The sequence below is a fragment of the Melospiza melodia genome, chromosome 16 (genome assembly GCF_035770615.1).
Source record: "Melospiza melodia melodia isolate bMelMel2 chromosome 16, bMelMel2.pri, whole genome shotgun sequence".
In the NCBI taxonomy this organism is placed as follows: domain Eukaryota; kingdom Metazoa; phylum Chordata; class Aves; order Passeriformes; family Passerellidae; genus Melospiza; species Melospiza melodia.
The window spans coordinates 9,286,751-9,305,992 of NC_086209.1; the positions used below are offsets into that span (position 1 = coordinate 9,286,751).

Below are 19,242 nucleotides of genomic sequence, written 5' to 3' on the forward strand. Positions count from 1 at the left end.
TCAGACCTCCTGCTGCAGCTGCTTCTCCTGAAAGTGGTTTTGTCACCCTGGATCCCTGGGGATTTGGAGAGGTTTTAGCACTGGTTCAAGGTAGTGATTCCCCATCTCTCCAGTTTTCTTTGCCTTTTCACTTAGTTTAGAAGTTAAGATACAGAAAAACACCCAGAAGTTTTCTTTGCCATGGATTCATACTGCCTGTAAACAGTTATGCTTTGGAGTGAAAACAACAGCAACAGCAAAATATATATATATAAAATCAGTGACCAATACATTTTCTGCTTTAAATGTAGAAAGCATGAACAAAAGATTGCCACAAACTTTGTCCATGACTGGATAGGGAAATCTCATGATCAAAAAGTATTGGTCCTCAAAGAAATTTTCAGCAATACATTATCAAATAGAGGCCTGACTTTGGGGCAGGAGGCAACAGGTATGTTTTGGTGTTGTATCTTTTGCAGTGACATTTTGCTTTTAAAGATACACTAAATAGGTCTCAGTATGTTAAAGTCAAGCACAAATAGATAATCTCATCACTTCACGTAATGCACCCACCTGTAAAAACAACTGGAGTCAGAAAATACCAACAAAAGGTAGTGCCTTCAGATTCCTTACTGACATGAAGGAAATGGCAAATAATGTTCTACAGCAAGAGGCTTTTATCCATAGATGGGAATGTATATGATCTCCATAGATGTGGGTGATTACTGTGAAATATGTTGGATGAGACCTTTCTTTAAAATTCCCCACATTAATTCTTACCCTGTTACTCAGAATAGTACATTGAAACAACTCCCTGGAAAGGTCAGCTTTGCTGTAAGAATTGGGTTTTCCTCAAATAAACCAGTCTTTTCCTTAGGGCCCCTTTGCATAGTGTGGAGCCTGTATTGGGAGGGAAAAGAGACTAGTGCTGCTCAATTACAGCAAAAAGAGCCCTACCAGCAGTGCAAACAAACAGTGACAATTATCCAAACTCTGTTCAGACTGTTGTGACAGTGTCACAGTAAGTGCTGCAAACTACCTCTGACTGATTGGATTTGAAATGGGCCAGCTGCTGAAGGGTTGTGGCATTTTTTAATGTGGGGAGACAATTTTATACTGATTTTTCAAGCCCCTTTGGGTGCCTGAGCTCTCATGCATCTGAAGGATAGTGAAAGCTCTCAGCTAAAGCCAAAAGGAAAGATAGAATTCCTGATTTAATCCAAAGACAGTCACTAGAATACATCTTAAAAGTCTTTGGCAATGCATTGCCCGATTCTCATGGCCTGTGCATCTCCCTGAGCTCTGTGGTACTGGGGATAACCAAATACTGGGGAGTCAGTAATTCACAGCACTGGAAGAAGGACCTTGTTAGAGGTACCAGGTATCAATACAATCTGTATTGCATTGTTTTTTATCCCTGCATCCTCTTTTGGCTATAACAACAGTGATTCCTTAAACATATATAGAAGTTTCTCCCCTCCTTTGTCCATGCAGAGCTGTAGTAAAGCAGGAGCCTGAGCTTGCTTAGCATGTCTGGAAGATAGAAACTTCTCCCCCTCATCCCCTTTTGCTAAAGAAACACACCAAGTTTTGGTTACTTTGGTTTCTTCAGAGTTAATTTCCAACTTTTTAAAGCAGCATTATGGTTACAACCTGAGTGTGAGGCAAGAGCTCAGCAGGCACCAAGCTGCTGTTGGCAGAGCAGCCTCAGCCCCCAGAGCCCTTTGTAGGGACAGCAGGTGTCTGCTGCTGCCCAGTTATTGTCACCTTGGCTGAGGCTGTCCTCAGGCACTGCTCACCTGGCTGCTGCAAAGGGGTAGAGTTAATAATCTTTCTTTCCAAAGCTTGGGAGTTCCAGATACTTACCCTACATTTTAAATGTAGAACACTTACTGCTCCCCTGAGCTAATCACTGCCTCTGTGTCCCATTAGCAAGTGTCCTGCTTTTTTCCACTGGACTAACCTGGAAAGACAAAATTATTCCAGTCTCTTGTGCAGTTTTCAGCTTGTGCTTCTACTGAAGTAGCCATGGCAGCAGAAATATTGTGTGTCCAGCAGAGCTGGGTTATCTGAAGCACAACTTTTCTGGGAAGGACCTGTTGAAAACACATAATGCTGCTACATCCTGAATCTGGCACAAGAGCCCTCCCTCAGGTGTGTCCCAAGGATGGTAGCACAGTTCAGGCAGCAGGCTGACTACAAAAGTACTGCAGCTGGATATCAAAGGATATAGAAAATATTTGCAGACCATCAGATTTTAGAACTTGAGCATTTGTTGCTTGCAAAATCAGTATGTTGTTTTTTTTCAAGTTGTATAATTACTTTTTAAAATAGAACCTTCCTGCACCCTCTGTTGGAAATGGTCACTGGAGAGGAATTGACTTACACAGCAGAGGACAAAATGCTGCAGACTTGAGAGCTTCTGCAGCACAACACTTGTGTGTGACATTAGTTCAGGGTACAGAAGAGCTGCTGCACTGCCCTGTGTGCCCATTGAGGTTGTCCTCGGACTGCAAAAGTGTTTAAGAAGTTTAAATCCCACTCTAGAAATGAATATAATGTTGATGGAAGCTTTTTCCTCTTTTTAATAGGATTTCTAGAGGGACTGAAAGTCTCTGCCTGAAGCAGAACATTTATTTAACACTAGAACAGTGTAAATCCAGCCTAGGCACAAGATTGCTGAATGCTGGTTTTAGGATTAAAACCAGTATTCCTTTAGAAAAATTGCACTTTTTCACTCATCATTCTGGCTGCAATTCACAGTTCCCCACCTGCAGGACAAGAAGTGGGCCTGTGTAGTGGGCAAGGAAGGGTGAGGACCCCCCTCCTGCCGAGCTTTCCTGCAGTGCTCCCGCCTCCAGGCAGGGCCAGCCCCGGCAGTGCTGCTGTCACAGCCACACGGTGCCCTCGAGTGGCTGCAGCATGTCCCCAACAGCTCAGACGTGCCAGCTGCCTGCTGAGATTAACTAAAATAGCCCAAACCTACAGGATTAGTTATGAGAATAAAAACTTGCAAAGACATACCAGACAGCAGGAAAAGAGCCTTAACTGGAGCTGAAGTGGTGTCCAGAGCTGCACTGTGTTTAGGTGGTGTTGAAAACTGTTGTAAGGATCCAATGGCCAAAGCACTGTTTTCCTTTGTTAATAATAAAGCTGCAAACACAAACTTTTACCTGTAGTTTAATGTTTATATAGTGATGGATAGCACCTAGAGGCCCCAACCAACATTTGAGCCCCCTCAATGTCTCTGCCCCAAGGAGCTTACAGTCTAAGCATCAAGAAGCAGAAGAGAATAATAACCTTGTTCTCTTTTATAGATCAGCAACTCCGATCCAACAGGTCAAGTGATTTACCTGCTCTAAGGCACAGAAGGTGTGGTGAGAATTAACCCAATATCTCTTGAATCTCTGCTGCAGATCTCAAAATAAAAGATGTTCCTTCATGTCTAGACCACTTACTTAGGTCACCCCTTTGGAATTCTGTGCCTGAAGCTCATTAAGGTTCAGGACTCCTGTCCAGGTCAAGGTCAGAGCTGCAGGAACAGAAGAGAGAACAGAGCTGTCACAAGCACAGCTGCTTTACATACTTCACTTTTCTCTGGTCATCTCACAGCTTTGGGCCCTGAAGCTGCCACAAGACCAGCAGGGCTGGGTGCTCTGTACCCTGAGGATGTCCTGTCTTGGTTTTACCTGCTGCAAGAGAAGCCCAGATCTTACAAAGAAGCTACCAGTTATACACTGGCTTACTAAACATGGTCCACTCTATTCCATGTCCCCACATTTAAACACTGTGTTGGTAAACACAAGATGGGGTGTTGGTAGGGAGGGCTGGCAGAGCCCTTTCCTTTGAGAGCTCCTTGGCCTTAGCATCCACTTTTCTGCTGTTTTAGGAATAAGGATTGGCTGCTATGTTCATTTTAGACTTCTGCAGAGCCAGCAGCAAGATAAGGGCTTTTGTTTACATCAAGAGACTATTTTATTTCAGCTTTGGTAACAAGTTCCTGACTTGGAGGTAGCAGCAGGTTCAGTTTATTACTACGTGCATCAGCAAACCAAACTAAACTGAGCTGAAAGAGACACATTGCTGAATTCCCACTCTCTACCAACAGATATAACTGCAGCTAATGAAAAAATACAAAGCTATTATTATTTTGCACTTTAAACTAAAGAACTTCAGTTTCATACTCAGTTGAAAGCTTGAAAGCTTTAGAAATCAGCACCAATCTCATTGTATATCACTGCCACCTGCTCAGTCACCAGTCCTATGTCTTTTGTCAAATGTGTAAAACAAGGAGATGTCAGATGCTCCGTGTTTACAGGGACAACTGGAAGGTAAGAACAGCCATTAGCAGATAAATTACTTAACAGTATTCAATAAACAAATACACATCACCTGTAGAGAGCAGAATGTTAATTCACAAGTTAGGTTGTATTGAAAGTCGAGGTGGCAATATACAATGAAAATATGAAGGTATTGTCACTTGACAGAGTCCTGCATTGCCAGGGAGCTGTTTATACACGAGGGTAAATGAAACGCTCTGACCATAGAAGCTGAACAGTCATGCATACAAAAGTGATCACTTTTCAGCTATTGCACAAGTAGTGACACTCTTTAGACATACATAGGAGGATTCTTACAAACTGACATCAGAAAGACTGCATGCACCATCTTTCAAGGCCTTATGTGAACTATACATACACAGGAGTTGCTGTATACTGTGAATACATTGTGGATGTGTATAAATTCACATAAAATTAAAAGATAAATTTGTAAATAGGAAGGTTTCCACCAGCTTATGCTTTATTTTATTCAGAAGGTTTCTTAGTGTGTATACTATTCTGGATAAAACATATGTCACCACTTCAGTGGTGAAGTTTCATGTAAGCATCACCCTAAATGCTTTGGTAACTGGATATTCCCAAAGGACAGGTTTGGTTAAACCAAACTGATTACTAAAATGTGAATGTGACCTGTATTCTTAAAAGAAGGATATAGAATATGGCTAATAATTTCACATATTTTCACAAGATAAAAAACCCCTTTTCAAGTGGATTGGGTTTTCTAAGCACAAATAAAACCACTGCTAGTATGGTGTACAACATTTAAAACCCTGATCAAAATTACTTCAGAATAATTGTGCATTCCCCAAATATATCAGGTTGGCAACTGAGAAGGAAATGAAAAATTAAATGAATAAATTGGCATAAGAGGGGTAAATTCTCTCTGTACCACAAGTTTCATAATAAAATACTGTCTTATCTTTTAATTTTAGACATAAGGATTTTTATATCAGTCTGGTTTGTTTCTAGATGACTGAAAGTTTAGATTAAAAAGGTGTTTACACAATATACACATTTCATTACTTACAAAGAGAAATAAGCTTAAAATTTCATATTAAAAATACAGTAGGGTTAGTAGCACCATGAAAAATGTTTTTCAAAACTGCAGTCTTGTTATTTTAAACATACTCAGTGCGTCGTGTTCTTCTCAATTCTCTTGGTTGATCAAAAAGGTGCCATTTTGGTACAGGGAGAGAAATGAAAAAATTCGTCTTCTGATCCTTGGTGAACCTCAAGTGTTCTTTTCTGTTTCCAAGAGGTCAATTCTTTCATCTTAGTCCTGTTGTCAAATACATACTGAACAACCCTTAGTTTGGCACATGAGTGAGGTACACTTGAATTTGCATGGTAAAAACAGTTTGGATTTGTTTTTTCTTTTCTTTCTGCACAGTAGCACCATTGTTGCAGCTGGAAGACAGTGCATCTTAGGAATTTTCAACTGTTTTATAAAACATTCTCCAAGATGTTACGTCTTCTTCATGCAAACTTGACAACGACTAATCCGCGTCCTCAAGTCTCCAGCTTTCAGTGTCTCAGACTGAGGTTTGCTGGTTGACAGACACAAAGGAAAGGTTGCATTAGGTTTTTCTTTGTTTACAGTTTAGGTTTTTCTTTGTTTACAGTTCAACTTCCACTGAATTCACTGTTTCATTTAAAACTGACGAATGTGAGCAGGGAATGAATCCTGAATTGGCGAGTTTTTCTAAGAGGGTTCATTCAGTCTGTTGCCAGCAGCAGGTGACAGATGCTCAGTTGTGTCAGTGTCTCCAAGATATGCTAAGCACTGTTTCAGTCTGGCAGATGATGGAGCACAAACACAACCCAAGGGGAAGGTGAACTGTGTACATTTGAGACTGTATCTGGGTCTATTTCTGGCCTTTAGTTGAAGGGTACTTTAACAACACACCAAAAGTACTGCTACAGTCAGAGCTGCATTTAAGTGGTAGCTTTACCAAATAATTTATTTTTATTTTGAAAGGCTAACAAGGTGGGAGATTAATGCAATTAGTGTAATATGTGTGCACACAAGTCAAATGCTTAAAAGTTTATTTAAAAAACAGAATGAAGAAGGAAGTTGTTTTAATGGGAGGGACAAAACATTAAAGGCAAATCTCAAGGGTGCATGGCAGTTACCAATAGGAAATTTTCACTGGTGAATTACCAATAATCAACTAGCCAGAAAACTGAAGAGTGATGAATTATCATGTCAAGTATCCTCCCGGATTGTAGGTGTTACACAAAACCAACTTAGGGGCCCTCACTGCTCAGAGCATAGTGCCAGCCCTGTGCCACAAAGCTACACTTTTCAATTAGGTGGCAGTGGGAATATTAAAGAGTTTTTTTATCAGCACACAAACAGGGCAGTAGCTATTTATTCTATGAAAAGAGATGATTCTTCATTGAAGAAATGATTTGCTACTCAATTTGAAAGGGAAAAAGTTGGAGAAGCTGAGAGACTCCAGCTGAAATGCTGACTGCAAAGAAGCTGAGGACACAATGGCCACTGGCTTCCTTGCAGCCAAAATATCATCCTGTTTCCTTCTGCAATGTGTGGAAGAAATGCTGGCCATGGAGGGTAGGAAACCTTCTTCATGTAAGATTTTTAAAAACAAGTCATATGAACCTCTGCCTCAAAAGATTTAAGTAGAGTTGATCTTGCCCTTCACTCCTATCCCTTGTATATCTGTGAATCACCTTTCAAAATATTTGGATTTATTGAAAGGTTTGGCAAGAAAAAAATGAAAAAATTTTTTTTGGGCTCCAAATATAGTAAACACAGTAGGATTACTTCCAGAGGAGGTACTACAACAAAATGTGAATGAGAGCTCACACAAAAAGAATCTGGCTCCTTGCAAAACAGAATGTGCCCTAGCAAGTTTTCACATAATATTAAAGGCGTACCAAAGAAACACTTGAAAAACTGGTTGTGAGGGGGAAAACAAGCTAAGTTATTTCCCTATATCCCTATAAACAAATATCTTTTGATCTTTGGAATAAATTCAGTTTCAAAAGCATTCATTCTGGAATAAAGCAATAGACAAGAAACAGGTTTTCTTACCTGAACATTTCTGACACCTCTACAGTTGCCAGCCAGAAGCTGTAGGAATTGGCATAGTAATTGCAGGTGCCCCGGCCATGGCATTCGATGAACGGCGCTGAGCGGAACTCTTCCAAACAGGAGCCAGGAGAGGCCAAGGCCTGCCCAGAGCCCTCTGCTCCAGCACTTGTGTGCTAGTGGAGGGAAGAAGGACACAAACAAGGATCTTAGGTGTTAAAAACTGAATAGCACAGCAGTCAGCTACTGTTCATTTTTGGCAGAGATAGTGTGATGTCAGACACCTCCATAAACCTCAGTGACGCTGAGATCTGTGTGCTGTCAGTCCTGGCTACCTTGGTTAGGGGCTGAAGGTAAAATGCCAACCCTTGCAGTACTTATCAGTGTCCTAAAGCAGCTGAGGACACAGGTGGGAAGGCAGTAGCTGCTTCTGGAGTAGGAGGCAGTTCTTACCATCATGAAAGAGTAACCAATCCAGAGGGAGTCCCAGCCTGGAGGACATGAAGGGATCTGAATGGTCTGGCTGTGGACAGCTATCACCATAGCAGGAGCTTCACAGACAACACACCTGGACACACGGGAATACCAGAGAAACACGTGATGTTAAAATATAATAGGAGTATGTTTTGTTTTATTAAGAATTCTTACACTGAAAAAGGGAACAAAACTCACCTATTAACCCAGACTTCTATTTCTCACATATTTTGTAACTGCAATAAGAGTAGTTTGGAGCTCAAATCTGTCTGTATTTTCACTACACTGGGTAAAATACTGAAGCAGTCCCTGAAACAAAAACTGGAAGCTCAAAGTTCCCAGGTGAGTGCCTTAATCCTAAAGCCAGTGGCTTCCAAGTTCTCTTTCCTCTCCACAGTGATCTCACACTGCTGACTACAGAGATTGCTTGTTTGAGAAAAGCTGTACAGCCTCTTATCACTGCTGCAGGGAAATGAACCTCTGCAGACAATGAATACTTAAAAAGCCCCTATTTTTGTAGTCTCCCCCAGAACAAAACATGACAGATTTATCTGTTAATTCCCAAGGTGCATGTTGGAAACACGTGGGGTAAGATATACTGTTTCTCAGATACTAAATCAGCTGCTGGCCTGCTGTGCCTCACCGGCTGATGAAGGGCTGGATGCTTGGCCCAGTCAGTGGCTCCATGCTCATGGGCATCGACTCGGGGGTTGACAGCCAGTAGGAGTAGTCATTCCTTGATGCAAAGTTACAAACATTGTTGATGTTGCAGAACATGAAGGGCATGGTGCTGAAACGTCTAAGACAGCTCCCAGCAGTACCTACAGAGTCAGACACAAGACAGCAAAGTTTTCACTTCATTGCTTTTTATAGCAATTCTTTGAGAGCAGTACTTGTGGATCCTTCCTCTCCCTCCTGTGAGTGCACAGCAAGGGCCATCAAATTGTCATAGGGGAAAAAACTTCATTTTGGTTTACATTCCTTCATCCTGAATTACAGTGTGCATCCTCTGGAGACAGCAGATCTCAGCATGCAATCCCCATCCTCCTCTAGAAATCTCCAAGACTGCTCTGTCTTCAAAGAACCCAAGCACTCGAAGAAGCAGCATGTTTCCTCTTAGAGAGCATACAGAATATCTCACCCAAATCCTGGCCATGTGCTCTCTCATTTCCTTGCACATATAGAAGAGAGAATCCATCATATATTCTTGCTGTTCCCTGTGGACATAGTGGTGTATCCCTGGTCTGGCTGTGCCGAGTTATAAGGAATCCATGAGCAACAGAAGCTGTTCCAGGAAGACCAGGTGGGCCTTGTAAACCATCAGGACCAGGAGGTCCTTGTACTCCTCGTGAACCTGTCCACAGGAGATAAACACAGCACACAGTGTTGATTAACACCATTGCTTGCTCTTTTAGGACCAACACATCTCTGGAAGGTCGTTGGTCTCATGATTGAGTGCTTCTGTTTTCTGTTTTAGGGCACCTGGTATTTCCTAACACACTGTCTTCCTGGATTTTTTTTTTTCATTTAAGCTTGGTTGAATCAGTGAGATTGCCATAGGTGGTTGTAACAGTGCAACTTCTCTGTTTTGTAGGGGTATTGTGAAGCTAAATATTCTCAGGGTTGTCAGGCATTATAATAACTGCAGAAAACACGGCAGGTGCTGGAATGACTTCAGTCAGCTCCCCACTTCCAAAACATAACTGTGCATGCAGCTTAAGATAATGTTGAAATAGAGATCAAGATCACAAAATAAATCACAGAGCCAGAAACAGGGGCAAGTCTTACTCCAGGCCATGCTGTGGTAACACCTGAGCCAAAGTTCATCAAAATGAAAAGCTGCTGCCAATTTTGGAATAGGTTACTAAAAGTGGAAATAAGCTAGAACAGCCTTGAATGTGAGCAAAAATGAGTAATATAACTGATAAATGTATAAGAAAAGGCTGTTCTTGAACAGCAATATCAGGAAATATAACTACAGATATTTAGACTGTGTTATTCTGCAGTCATTATTTACATATTTTTACTAAAATAATGCTAACATTTCATAGAGCTGCTCAGACAAAAAGGAAAAAGAGGTGTTATGGATTTTTGTATTCTTTTCACCTGCTTTAATTCTAATATTTTTTTCTCAAAAGTTGCAATAGAGAGCTAATTAATATCTATTACCTTTAGAAAATTTTCCCAGTGCCTTGTCTGATTTCTCAAATCCTAGTTCAGTAGTTCTAAGAAATACCTAAATGATAGTCCAGTGTCTGACTTTAGTGAAACATTTTCATGAAGCCAATTTTCCCCACTCATAATTTCCATGCAAAATAAGCATTATTTTACTAATCTCTCTCTTCAGTTTCTTACAATCTTCATTATCCCTCTGCATCATCTGTGCTACAAAGGGGGGATGCCATTAAGCTTGAGGTAAAGCACTTGACAATGTTATTCAGCAATGACCAGCAATATATTGGTGCTGAAAATATTCCAAATCAAAGTGTGTTCAGGTGTTTGTAATATTTTTGCATTAGGAAAATCCTGAAATAATGATTTCATCATTATTCCCATGAAGCAAAGATCTTACTTCCCAGTATTAGCCTCCATTCAGAAATGGGACTCTCTTTTTGCAGTGAGTCCTCATAGCATCAGCACCCTACCTGGTTGGCCTGGAAGACCTCTCTCTCCTTTTCGTCCTGCTGGACCATCAAAACCAGGAAGTCCATCTCTCCCTGGGTCACCAGGAAGACCAATTGGACCTAGAACACACAAAAGCATAACTGAAATAAAATCTCTTGAAATCTCACTACAGAAATCTTCAAGTTGTCAATTACTCATCTGTTGCTTCTTCCTGACTTCCTGAGAAGAACAGCCCATTAAACCAGATGTGTATGGTGGAATGCTCTGTTCATCTTTTATCTGTTAACCTGCATTTCTCTCTTGTCCCTTGCTGAGCTCAGTAACTCATCTCTGCAGCCTGTGCCATGTCACTAGCACTGCCACCTGCACTCAGACACATTTCTGACCATGTCCTCTGCAGCCACCTTGGATCATACCTGGCAATCCCTGTGGCCCTGGCAATCCAGGTGGCCCTTTGGAGCCAGGCTGTCCTGGAGGACCTGGGGAACCAGGATCGCCTTTGACAACAACGCTTCGTCCAATGGTACCTGGTAAACCTGGTGGACCTGAGAGAAGGAAGATTGGTGTTAGATAAACAAGGTGGAAGTCAGCATTAGAAACAGTTTCTTTATTTCAAAATCAGCAGCCAAGAGCTCCATAATTGCAAGAAAGAATAAGTGTATATATAGGACAAAAAGGTACTCTTGGTGACTCCCCCACCACCAAGGAGTTAATCCATGTACACCAGATACAGAGTATGAAACACATTAGAATTACTTGTAGGGTAGGGGCTAAAAAGTACAGGTTGGAATTATGCTGAAGATCTTGCTCACTCACTTTGGTGGCTTGAGACCAAGTAATCTGTGTAACAAATTCTACTGACAGGGAGCACAAGTGACAGTGCCACTACCCTGGACTCCTACCTGGTGGGCCTGGCAGTCCCTGGCTGCCCATGAGGCCAGCGGGTCCTGCAGGTCCAGTGGGACCCTTCATACCTGAAACATCAAATTCACACAGTTACCCAGTGAAAGAACATGCTGTTCTACAAAGTCTGCTGCAGGAATGGCCTAAACAGGCTGTTACTGTGTCTGGAGGTTTTGCTCAGAATGCTGGTTAAATACCTGGGAATAGCCAGTGAAATACCTGGGAATCCTGGAACGCCTGGAACCCCGGGGTCACCCTTCATTCCATTCAGACCTGGACGCCCAGGATCCCCCTGAAGAGAAGAGCCTCATGTTATTCCTCATCTCAGCAGCTCCAGAGAACCAGGATGGAACAGGTGGCTGGGGACAACAAAGCCCACTGGGGGCTGTGGAGGGCTGAGGCCATGGGGGGCTGGCAGTGAGAGAGGGAACACGAGGCTGCATGGACAGCTCCAGCTCCCATGGGAATACAGCAGGGACATCCTGCCTCGATACTGGGGGACAGCTTGCTACAAGACAGGGTGTTAGCTACCACATTTTGGCTTTTATTATGGTAAACTGCATGTTCCACCCAAATATATTCCATTTTTATTGGATTTAAAAATTAACTAGGGGAAAACTCCATTTCTTGTCCTACCTGGCGTCCAGGTGGTCCTTGATCTCCCTTTGGACCAGTCAGGCCAGGTGGACCAGGTGGACCTGGGTTCCCTTTTTCCCCTTTAAGTCCTCCACTGCCTGGTGGCCCTCGTGGACCTTCTGGGCCTGGTGGACCTTAACATTGCAGAACAAATATGCACGCATCAGTATATATCATTAATTTTCCCCAAGTTTGTGCCTTGAGTGTTTAAAAAAAAAAAAAAAAACAAAAGAAAAAGATATTTTTATTTTGGCTTAATTTCCCAGCTTTATTTCAGTGCTAAATTCCGGGTAAACTAAAAGGAAAACAAGTAAGAGGAATTATTTGCACTACCCAACTCAGGAACCAAGGCCCCTTATCTAGCTGATGAAGCAGGGCTTTCCAGAAGGCAGTGCAGCTCACCTGCATTAGCAGCTTACTGGTGACCAGACCAGTGCCTTTACCAGGAGCCAAGAAACCCAAAATTAGATGGTACAAATATCCTCTCTGCTGACCTGCATTACATTCACCATGTCTTAAGTGCTTCTTAACAGCCTGAATTCCTTTTGTAAGCTAGTCTCAACACTAGCACAGTACAGTGTGAATACTGTAGTGCTGCTTTCTTGTTAGAATTTGACATACCTATTAAGGAGCACACGTGTGCTGTCTCCTGACTGCTGGGCAGCAGGAAGCTTGTCATTCTGCCTTGCCTACATAACATGAGCTGCAGAAACTTCCTTATGTTGAATGACTCTCTCTGCAACTGATTTTTTTAATCTTTAGTAGACTTACATTGTGTAAATCTAATAGAGAAACTGGGCTGGTCTATAAATATTTTGCCTTTGTTACAGCTAGATTAATAGAAAACAAAGCAGTGGGTATAAAAGAAACTTTGATATCTGGAGAACTCAAAGATGAGACCTCCACCTTTGTCCCACCATCTAAATGAAGGTAACCAGTATAATTTTTGTGGCAAAATAAACCATAAGCAATTGCAGAACAGCTAATAACATTTTACAAGTTAGAGCTCATAACTGGATTAACAAAAGGATTTTTTTGCAGGACAGTGCTATGACATTCTCTCATGTAGTACAAATCTAACATTTATCAGTGTGCTGGATTTTCAGTACTTCTCAACTTTGAATCTCCTTTGACATCCTCATAGTCTATACCCAATGGATAAATTTGATTATTTGTGTTTCTGCATGCAAATTTGAGTATAGAATTCCTTCCCTTTTAAAATCAACAGCAGTTTTGTACCAGATTTCACACATATCCTGCAGCAGTTTCAGCTACAGAAAACATCCCGCCATGAGAGGATTTTTTGTGTTTATTTTGCTCTTTCATACTGGTCTGGTACTGTACACATGCAAAAAATACCAGGTTACCATCTGGGGCATGCTAATCAAACACACACGGTCTGCAGAGTAACCACAGCCCTTAAAAAGACAATCACAGAGTTACAGAAAACATCTGTTTCTCTTACATCAAGTGCAATGCAGTAAAACAAATTGCCCGAGTTAAGAGTCTAACCTGGAGGCCCTGGAAGGATCAGAGTTCACCAAAGCCCAATGATCGATGTTAGAAGGGTCAGACATCACAGTACAAAACAAGATTACTAGTTAGAAATAGTACAGATGACAGCATATACACTACACAACAACCCATTTCACCAACATATTTTGTATTTACAGTATAATCCACATGCATGCATAAAACCACACATGAATACACAAACAGGTATTTCAGATACTAGTTATTCTGGTGACTAGGCTCTACTGAAACTAATTTGACACTTCATTTAACAGCAAACTTAAGCTTCACTAAAGAACATATTATTGCTTTAACATTACAGCTAAGGCCTATAAATGGTTAGTCCTGCTCACAACAGGGTTTGGACTATGCAACCATTTCACTGACACTACTCTCAGAGCCTGGTGCTTGGCAAGTAGGAAAACTGTGAATTATAGCTCACTCTTGTGCAAAATTCTGCTTTGGGCAGAGGGGAAGTGTGACTAACAGAAGGACTTATCACTACTAATCAGGTATGAGCCTCAACTATCTGTGAATACAATTCCAGGACTGAAAAGTAGGCTTATGCCCTCTGTGAAACTGTAAGCAGGATTGACATGAATCAACAGGGCTGCAAATGCTGTAAGCAAAAACACAGCAGAATTTGCAAATTTAGTGTTTTTGTCTTTACTGTTGGCATTATTTTGTTTTGATAAAAATATATCAAGATGCTAATTTACCTGCTCAAGGTTATATGGAAAATGGCATGTGATAACATCCTTAGAAAAATGATTTAAATGTTCTCTCTCAAAAGATAAGCTGGTTGTCCCTACAATGCTCCTAAGTTAATATATATTTTAGCTCCTGTGCCACTTGCATATTTCATGTCAGTGAAATGATTTCAATATATCAACATATCACCATGCAATTTGCAGCTAAAAACTACAATAAATATACAGGTTTATCTCACAGCACTATTTCTTACATATCTGGTAAATTAATTTAAATATTAACTGTAATACAGTTGTTAAAATAATGACATGGACATTTCATTGTTACTGTTAAGTACTTATAAACTATATTTCACTGATAGGTAAGTTTTGCTATGATTTATAAAGCAGTCCTACACATGTTCATCACTGAATTCTGGCTGATCACAGTCACAGGGTGGAACAAAACTTGATGCAATTGCTCAGTTCCTCTCAGCACCCCATGATGGCAGCTCTCTTTGAAAGTGTGGTTACTGCTTGAGTGACCACAGTTAAATTAAAAGGTAAAGCCACATTTCCTTTTTTTGACATGGCTGCATAAAGATAGGAGTCGAACATCAGGGGCTACCAAATTTGCTACCTTGCGGTGCTCAGGACAGCAGGCTGAAAACTAAAATGTATTCCTTTATTAAATTTTCATGACAGTTCTTTGCTGCCTGAAAGTCATCATAGCAAAACCTAAAGACATCATTATTATTAAATAGATATACCAAGTCATTTTCAGTCTAGACACAGATGTTAAAATCTTCCCAAGTGCCAGTTTGTGCTCCATGTTGATACACTAAGATTACAATAAATGTCTCGGTAATGTTCTCACCAATTCTATCCCACTGCCCTAGGGTCAGGGAGGACATGGCTGTGAGCTTTATTTTCATTAAATACTTGTGGAAGGAAGAACTTTCCTCATTTCCTCTAAATGAGCTACTGAAGTGAAACAATGGAAATAAGGATTTCTCTGCACTGCAAACTTAAAAGGCTCTAAGTTGGGAATCTAAAGCATCACTGTTAGTCTATATAAATTTTCCTACCAATACTGCTGGTATAGAAGAAGCATCTAATTTATTTAAGTCACTTGAGAGTGTCCAAAATCAACAGTAGCAGGTGCTACAAAAATTACTACTGTCACTTGCCCAAGCTACAACACACAATTATACAGCAAGTCATGGGAGGACAGTGCAATGTGCTTTTTAAAAAAAAGCTGAAAATCAGAATATATTGTTTCCAACTGCACTGAGGGGAAAAAAATGCTAAAAACAAGTTTCGCAGCTGGGGACACTTCATAAAAGCCTTGCAAATCTAGACTCACATGGTCTTCCACCATGGGCAGAGCAACTGTGTCCTTCCAATGTCAGTCCCACAACAACATGGAAGAGAGGGCTGAAAGCCAACTCTGAGCATTTTTTTCCCACCACAAATTAAAAGGTATGTCTGAAACATGACTCTGCATATCTACATTTAGACACTACAAAAGTAATACATTAATTTTCATGCAAAGTTATTATTTTGGCGTTACGGGGCTAACCTGAGGGACCTGGGAGTAGGGGGTCAGAATTCACCAAGGTCATCATTAGAACAAGGGGAAAAACATCAAAATTGTTAGAAATATCAACAAACTAACATATTCAACTAAACCTTTCTTTTTAGATTTAGCTCAATATTCCTTTACATACAGTGTGCAAAACACCAAACTATTATTATTCATAGCAAGGAAAACAGACATGTGGAGTAACAGCAGTGTGCTGTTGCCCTGGAAATTGGCTTAATTTCATAGTGAATTATTAAATCTATGCCAACACCATCTATCAATGTTTATTTTAGGGGTAACTCAACTGGAGTCAGAGAGCTACATCATGTTTGACTTCATCTCTTTTACTAATCTTAGAATATACCCAGAAGTCAACAACAAACAGTACACGCAAACAGCTTCTGGTTTTATTTCTGTCCCTGGAAGGGGTAATTTGACAGCCACACACAGCTGCTTTTATGAGTAACTGCCTTATGTTGAAATGTTACAAAATCAGCATTCCAACAATAGACTCTGTTACCATCAGAAACAAAAGGCTGGAGTGCTGATTGTACCAGAACTGCAATAATAGTTTGGTTTATCCACATTAGTTCACACATACTGAGCAAAACAAATGCTTCACTTTATACATTGCATGCAACAAAAATGGAAATAAGAGAAAGAAAGAGAAAAAGAGAGAGAACATGGCTGAGCAGAACCTCACTGGTTGTTTCCCCTGCTGATAAACCTGCACAAAATGAGTCCCACCATTGCTCCACCTTCCCAGCTGATCAGAATCAGTAAACACTTGATTTAGGCAGGGAAGTGTGAACAGATGAGCAGCTCCATAAAACCCCAATGCTACAGCAGAGCAGAGATCTCACTTGGTACTTCTATTATACCTCAGAGGTTGCTTAGCTTGGTGTACTCTTAAATACTTCTTTAAAGTTTGGAGATATCCTCTGTATAAGAAACTATTAAAAATGAAAGCCTTTACTGTTACAGACCAATCACTGTCCTGGGCCAAAATTTCAATTGCTGCACTACCCTATATACAGAAGAATTAACAGAAAGTCCAAAGCAAACTGGGGCTACAAACACGCTGCAGGGATGCTCCAGTGCCTGGTTAGAGCCCCTGGGGCACAGCAGGGAACAGTTAGTTCCTCCAGGAAAAGGGGGGAAGGCATGCACTCCTCATTCTACCAACCAAATAGGAAACCAGGGAGACATTGGGACTGGCTGGGGATCATTAACCCATAGAGTGGTTGTCCCTCATCAGTCACACACAAAGCAGGTTTAGGATGAAACACAACAGAAGTATTTTTACTGGCACTAAAAGAAAACCTCATTGTACTGGCAAACAGCATCCCAGTTCTAAGGTGCTATAAATTAAACCAATGTTTATAATGACTCATTTTTTAAATACACAGTTGGGGTGTATGAGTTCATAGCCTACTCTGCAAAAGAAAAACTCATATTGCCATTGATAATAACACATGATTCAATCCCAGCTCTAGGGAAAATATTTTGATAAAATTCCATTCAAAGAAACATTATTCAGTGTGACTGCCTCCTCTTGTGCCAGAAAGCAAGCATGAGGAAAATGGGAACCTTTAAATTTTTTCAAGTGTATACTGCAATGCTAAACTCTCCCTTGATACCCAAAAATCAACAACATCTGTGTTGCAGCTATTTTACAAATGTACTATCTCAAAACTAACTTTCTTCTGAGAAGTCTTTTATTTAAAGAATAACTTGAGGGCAATAAACAAAAATATTACTTCACCGTTAATCTGCAAAGGAAAAAAATCCCTGTCATCTACCAATGGCTTGGTTTGAAAGCAGTCTCCTTTAGGGAGAATATCAAGCCTGTTATGTGAGATGAATCTTAGATGTAGCACAGTACTTCTGGATTAAAGATCCAGAACTCAGCTTGAGCTGGAGCTGTGGCAGGTTCATTTAAACTAGATTTTTTCAAGAGCAGTATCTAAACGCAAATAAACATTCTATAACACAAAATCAAAATCAGTTTCTAACACAGGCCAGGTAGTTGCTCAGCAATGTTAACTCAGTGAAGTGTTTTCTCACTCCCAGAATTAGTTGGTGCAGGAATAAGATGCAAACATGGTATGGAAAGATGAACACAGCGTGATGGAGCGCGGAGTCCACGGGAGCCACGATGGAGCAATGACTTGTGTTACATGGGCCGGAGATGAGGAGCAGTGTCCAATCTGACCATGCTGGGATGCTAGTGGGAATTTGATTTTCATGACTCAGAATGATGGGGCTTGTTACATTTGGTGTTTGTGCGCGGTGATGTTTGCTGATGGTGTGACACTGCCAAGGCCTCAGACGTTCAGAGGCCGGATCGTGCTTGTGAGGATTATTGGGGCAGCATGCTGAGAACCTCCCGCGGGGAATGCTTTTGATTTTTGCTGCTAGGCATCCGAAATTTAGAGAAACTCAGGCTAGTTCATTTATAAATACTGGGGTTTTTTGGCAACAAAATTCTCTAGTTGCCCACACATCTATGCCATGAGGCTTGACCTTATCCATCCAAATAAACGGAGCCAATTTAAAGGCTGATGTCCCACCAGCAAAATATCAAAGTATAGGCAGATGTTCACAGGTATGGATCATGCTCTTACCTGGCCTTCCTGGAACACCTGGTGGGCCAGGGCTACCTTTAGGACCTTCCAGAGGTGGCCCTGGTATTCCTGGTGGACCTGGTGGACCCTGCAGACCAGGGAATCCCTGGAAACCTGGTTCTCCCTTCGGGCCTTGAAGTCCAGGGGGTCCCGGTGGACCAGGTAATCCCAATTCTCCTTTTTGCCCTGTAAAAAGTCATCTTTGTAAATACTGTTACAAATTTACATAAAGCCCAAAAGCCAACTTGCAAAGCCATTTCTCTTTTGCAGAAGGCACAAGTTGGGCCACAACTCCCCTTATTTGCAGGGTGAGACGGTAAAATTCTCTAACATTCAGAGAAGAGTGAGGGCTAATAATCCTTGCAGGAGAAAGTGCTATAGCTTATAACATGTTAAAAAGTCTTCCTAAGTCAGTGATGCTGTAATTCATAAACATCATTACAGACTGTAAGCCTACAAATAAGGCTTCTGTGAAGAGACCTGTCAGTATTAAGACTTCATCCTTTTTTTGAAATGCTGCTAAAAATTAAGACATACTTGCAAAATTTTCAAATAAGCCTGGAGAATTTAGAAGCTTTAATGCTACCTATACTTGCAAAGCAGCTTCATTTGTCATCTGTTGTATGAATGCTTTATTTACTGACACCAATCAGCAAAGTTCCACACAATGCAATAGGCTATTGCTCTGTATGCATTTAATCTGGCTGCATAATTGCTAAATTACAAAATTACAGTGGTCAGGATTAAAATGTCTTTATTCCTGTGGTTAATTTAAAACAGTCTGCTGAGGAAAAAAAATTACTTGTAGCTATAGCAT

At 40.9% G+C, this 19,242-nt stretch overlaps 1 protein-coding gene across 1 annotated transcript in view; it reads right to left on the minus strand.

Annotated features, from left to right (window-relative positions):
* Positions 1 to 4,386: 4,386 nt before the first annotated feature.
* The window catches only part of COL4A5 (collagen type IV alpha 5 chain), a 72,095-nt gene continuing 57,239 nt past the window's right edge, over positions 4,387 to 19,242 (minus strand). Inside the window, exons 41-51 of the mRNA XM_063170915.1 lie at positions 18,426 to 18,611; positions 12,013 to 12,146; positions 11,596 to 11,668; positions 11,376 to 11,447; positions 10,890 to 11,018; positions 10,494 to 10,592; positions 8,990 to 9,202; positions 8,492 to 8,669; positions 7,828 to 7,942; positions 7,378 to 7,550; positions 4,387 to 5,866 (exon numbers count right to left, since the gene is read on the minus strand). Of these exons, the coding sequence (XP_063026985.1) occupies positions 5,785 to 5,866; positions 7,378 to 7,550; positions 7,828 to 7,942; positions 8,492 to 8,669; positions 8,990 to 9,202; positions 10,494 to 10,592; positions 10,890 to 11,018; positions 11,376 to 11,447; positions 11,596 to 11,668; positions 12,013 to 12,146; positions 18,426 to 18,611 (1,454 nt within the window). The 3' untranslated portion in view covers positions 4,387 to 5,784. The remainder of the gene's footprint in view (positions 5,867 to 7,377; positions 7,551 to 7,827; positions 7,943 to 8,491; positions 8,670 to 8,989; positions 9,203 to 10,493; positions 10,593 to 10,889; positions 11,019 to 11,375; positions 11,448 to 11,595; positions 11,669 to 12,012; positions 12,147 to 18,425; positions 18,612 to 19,242) is intronic.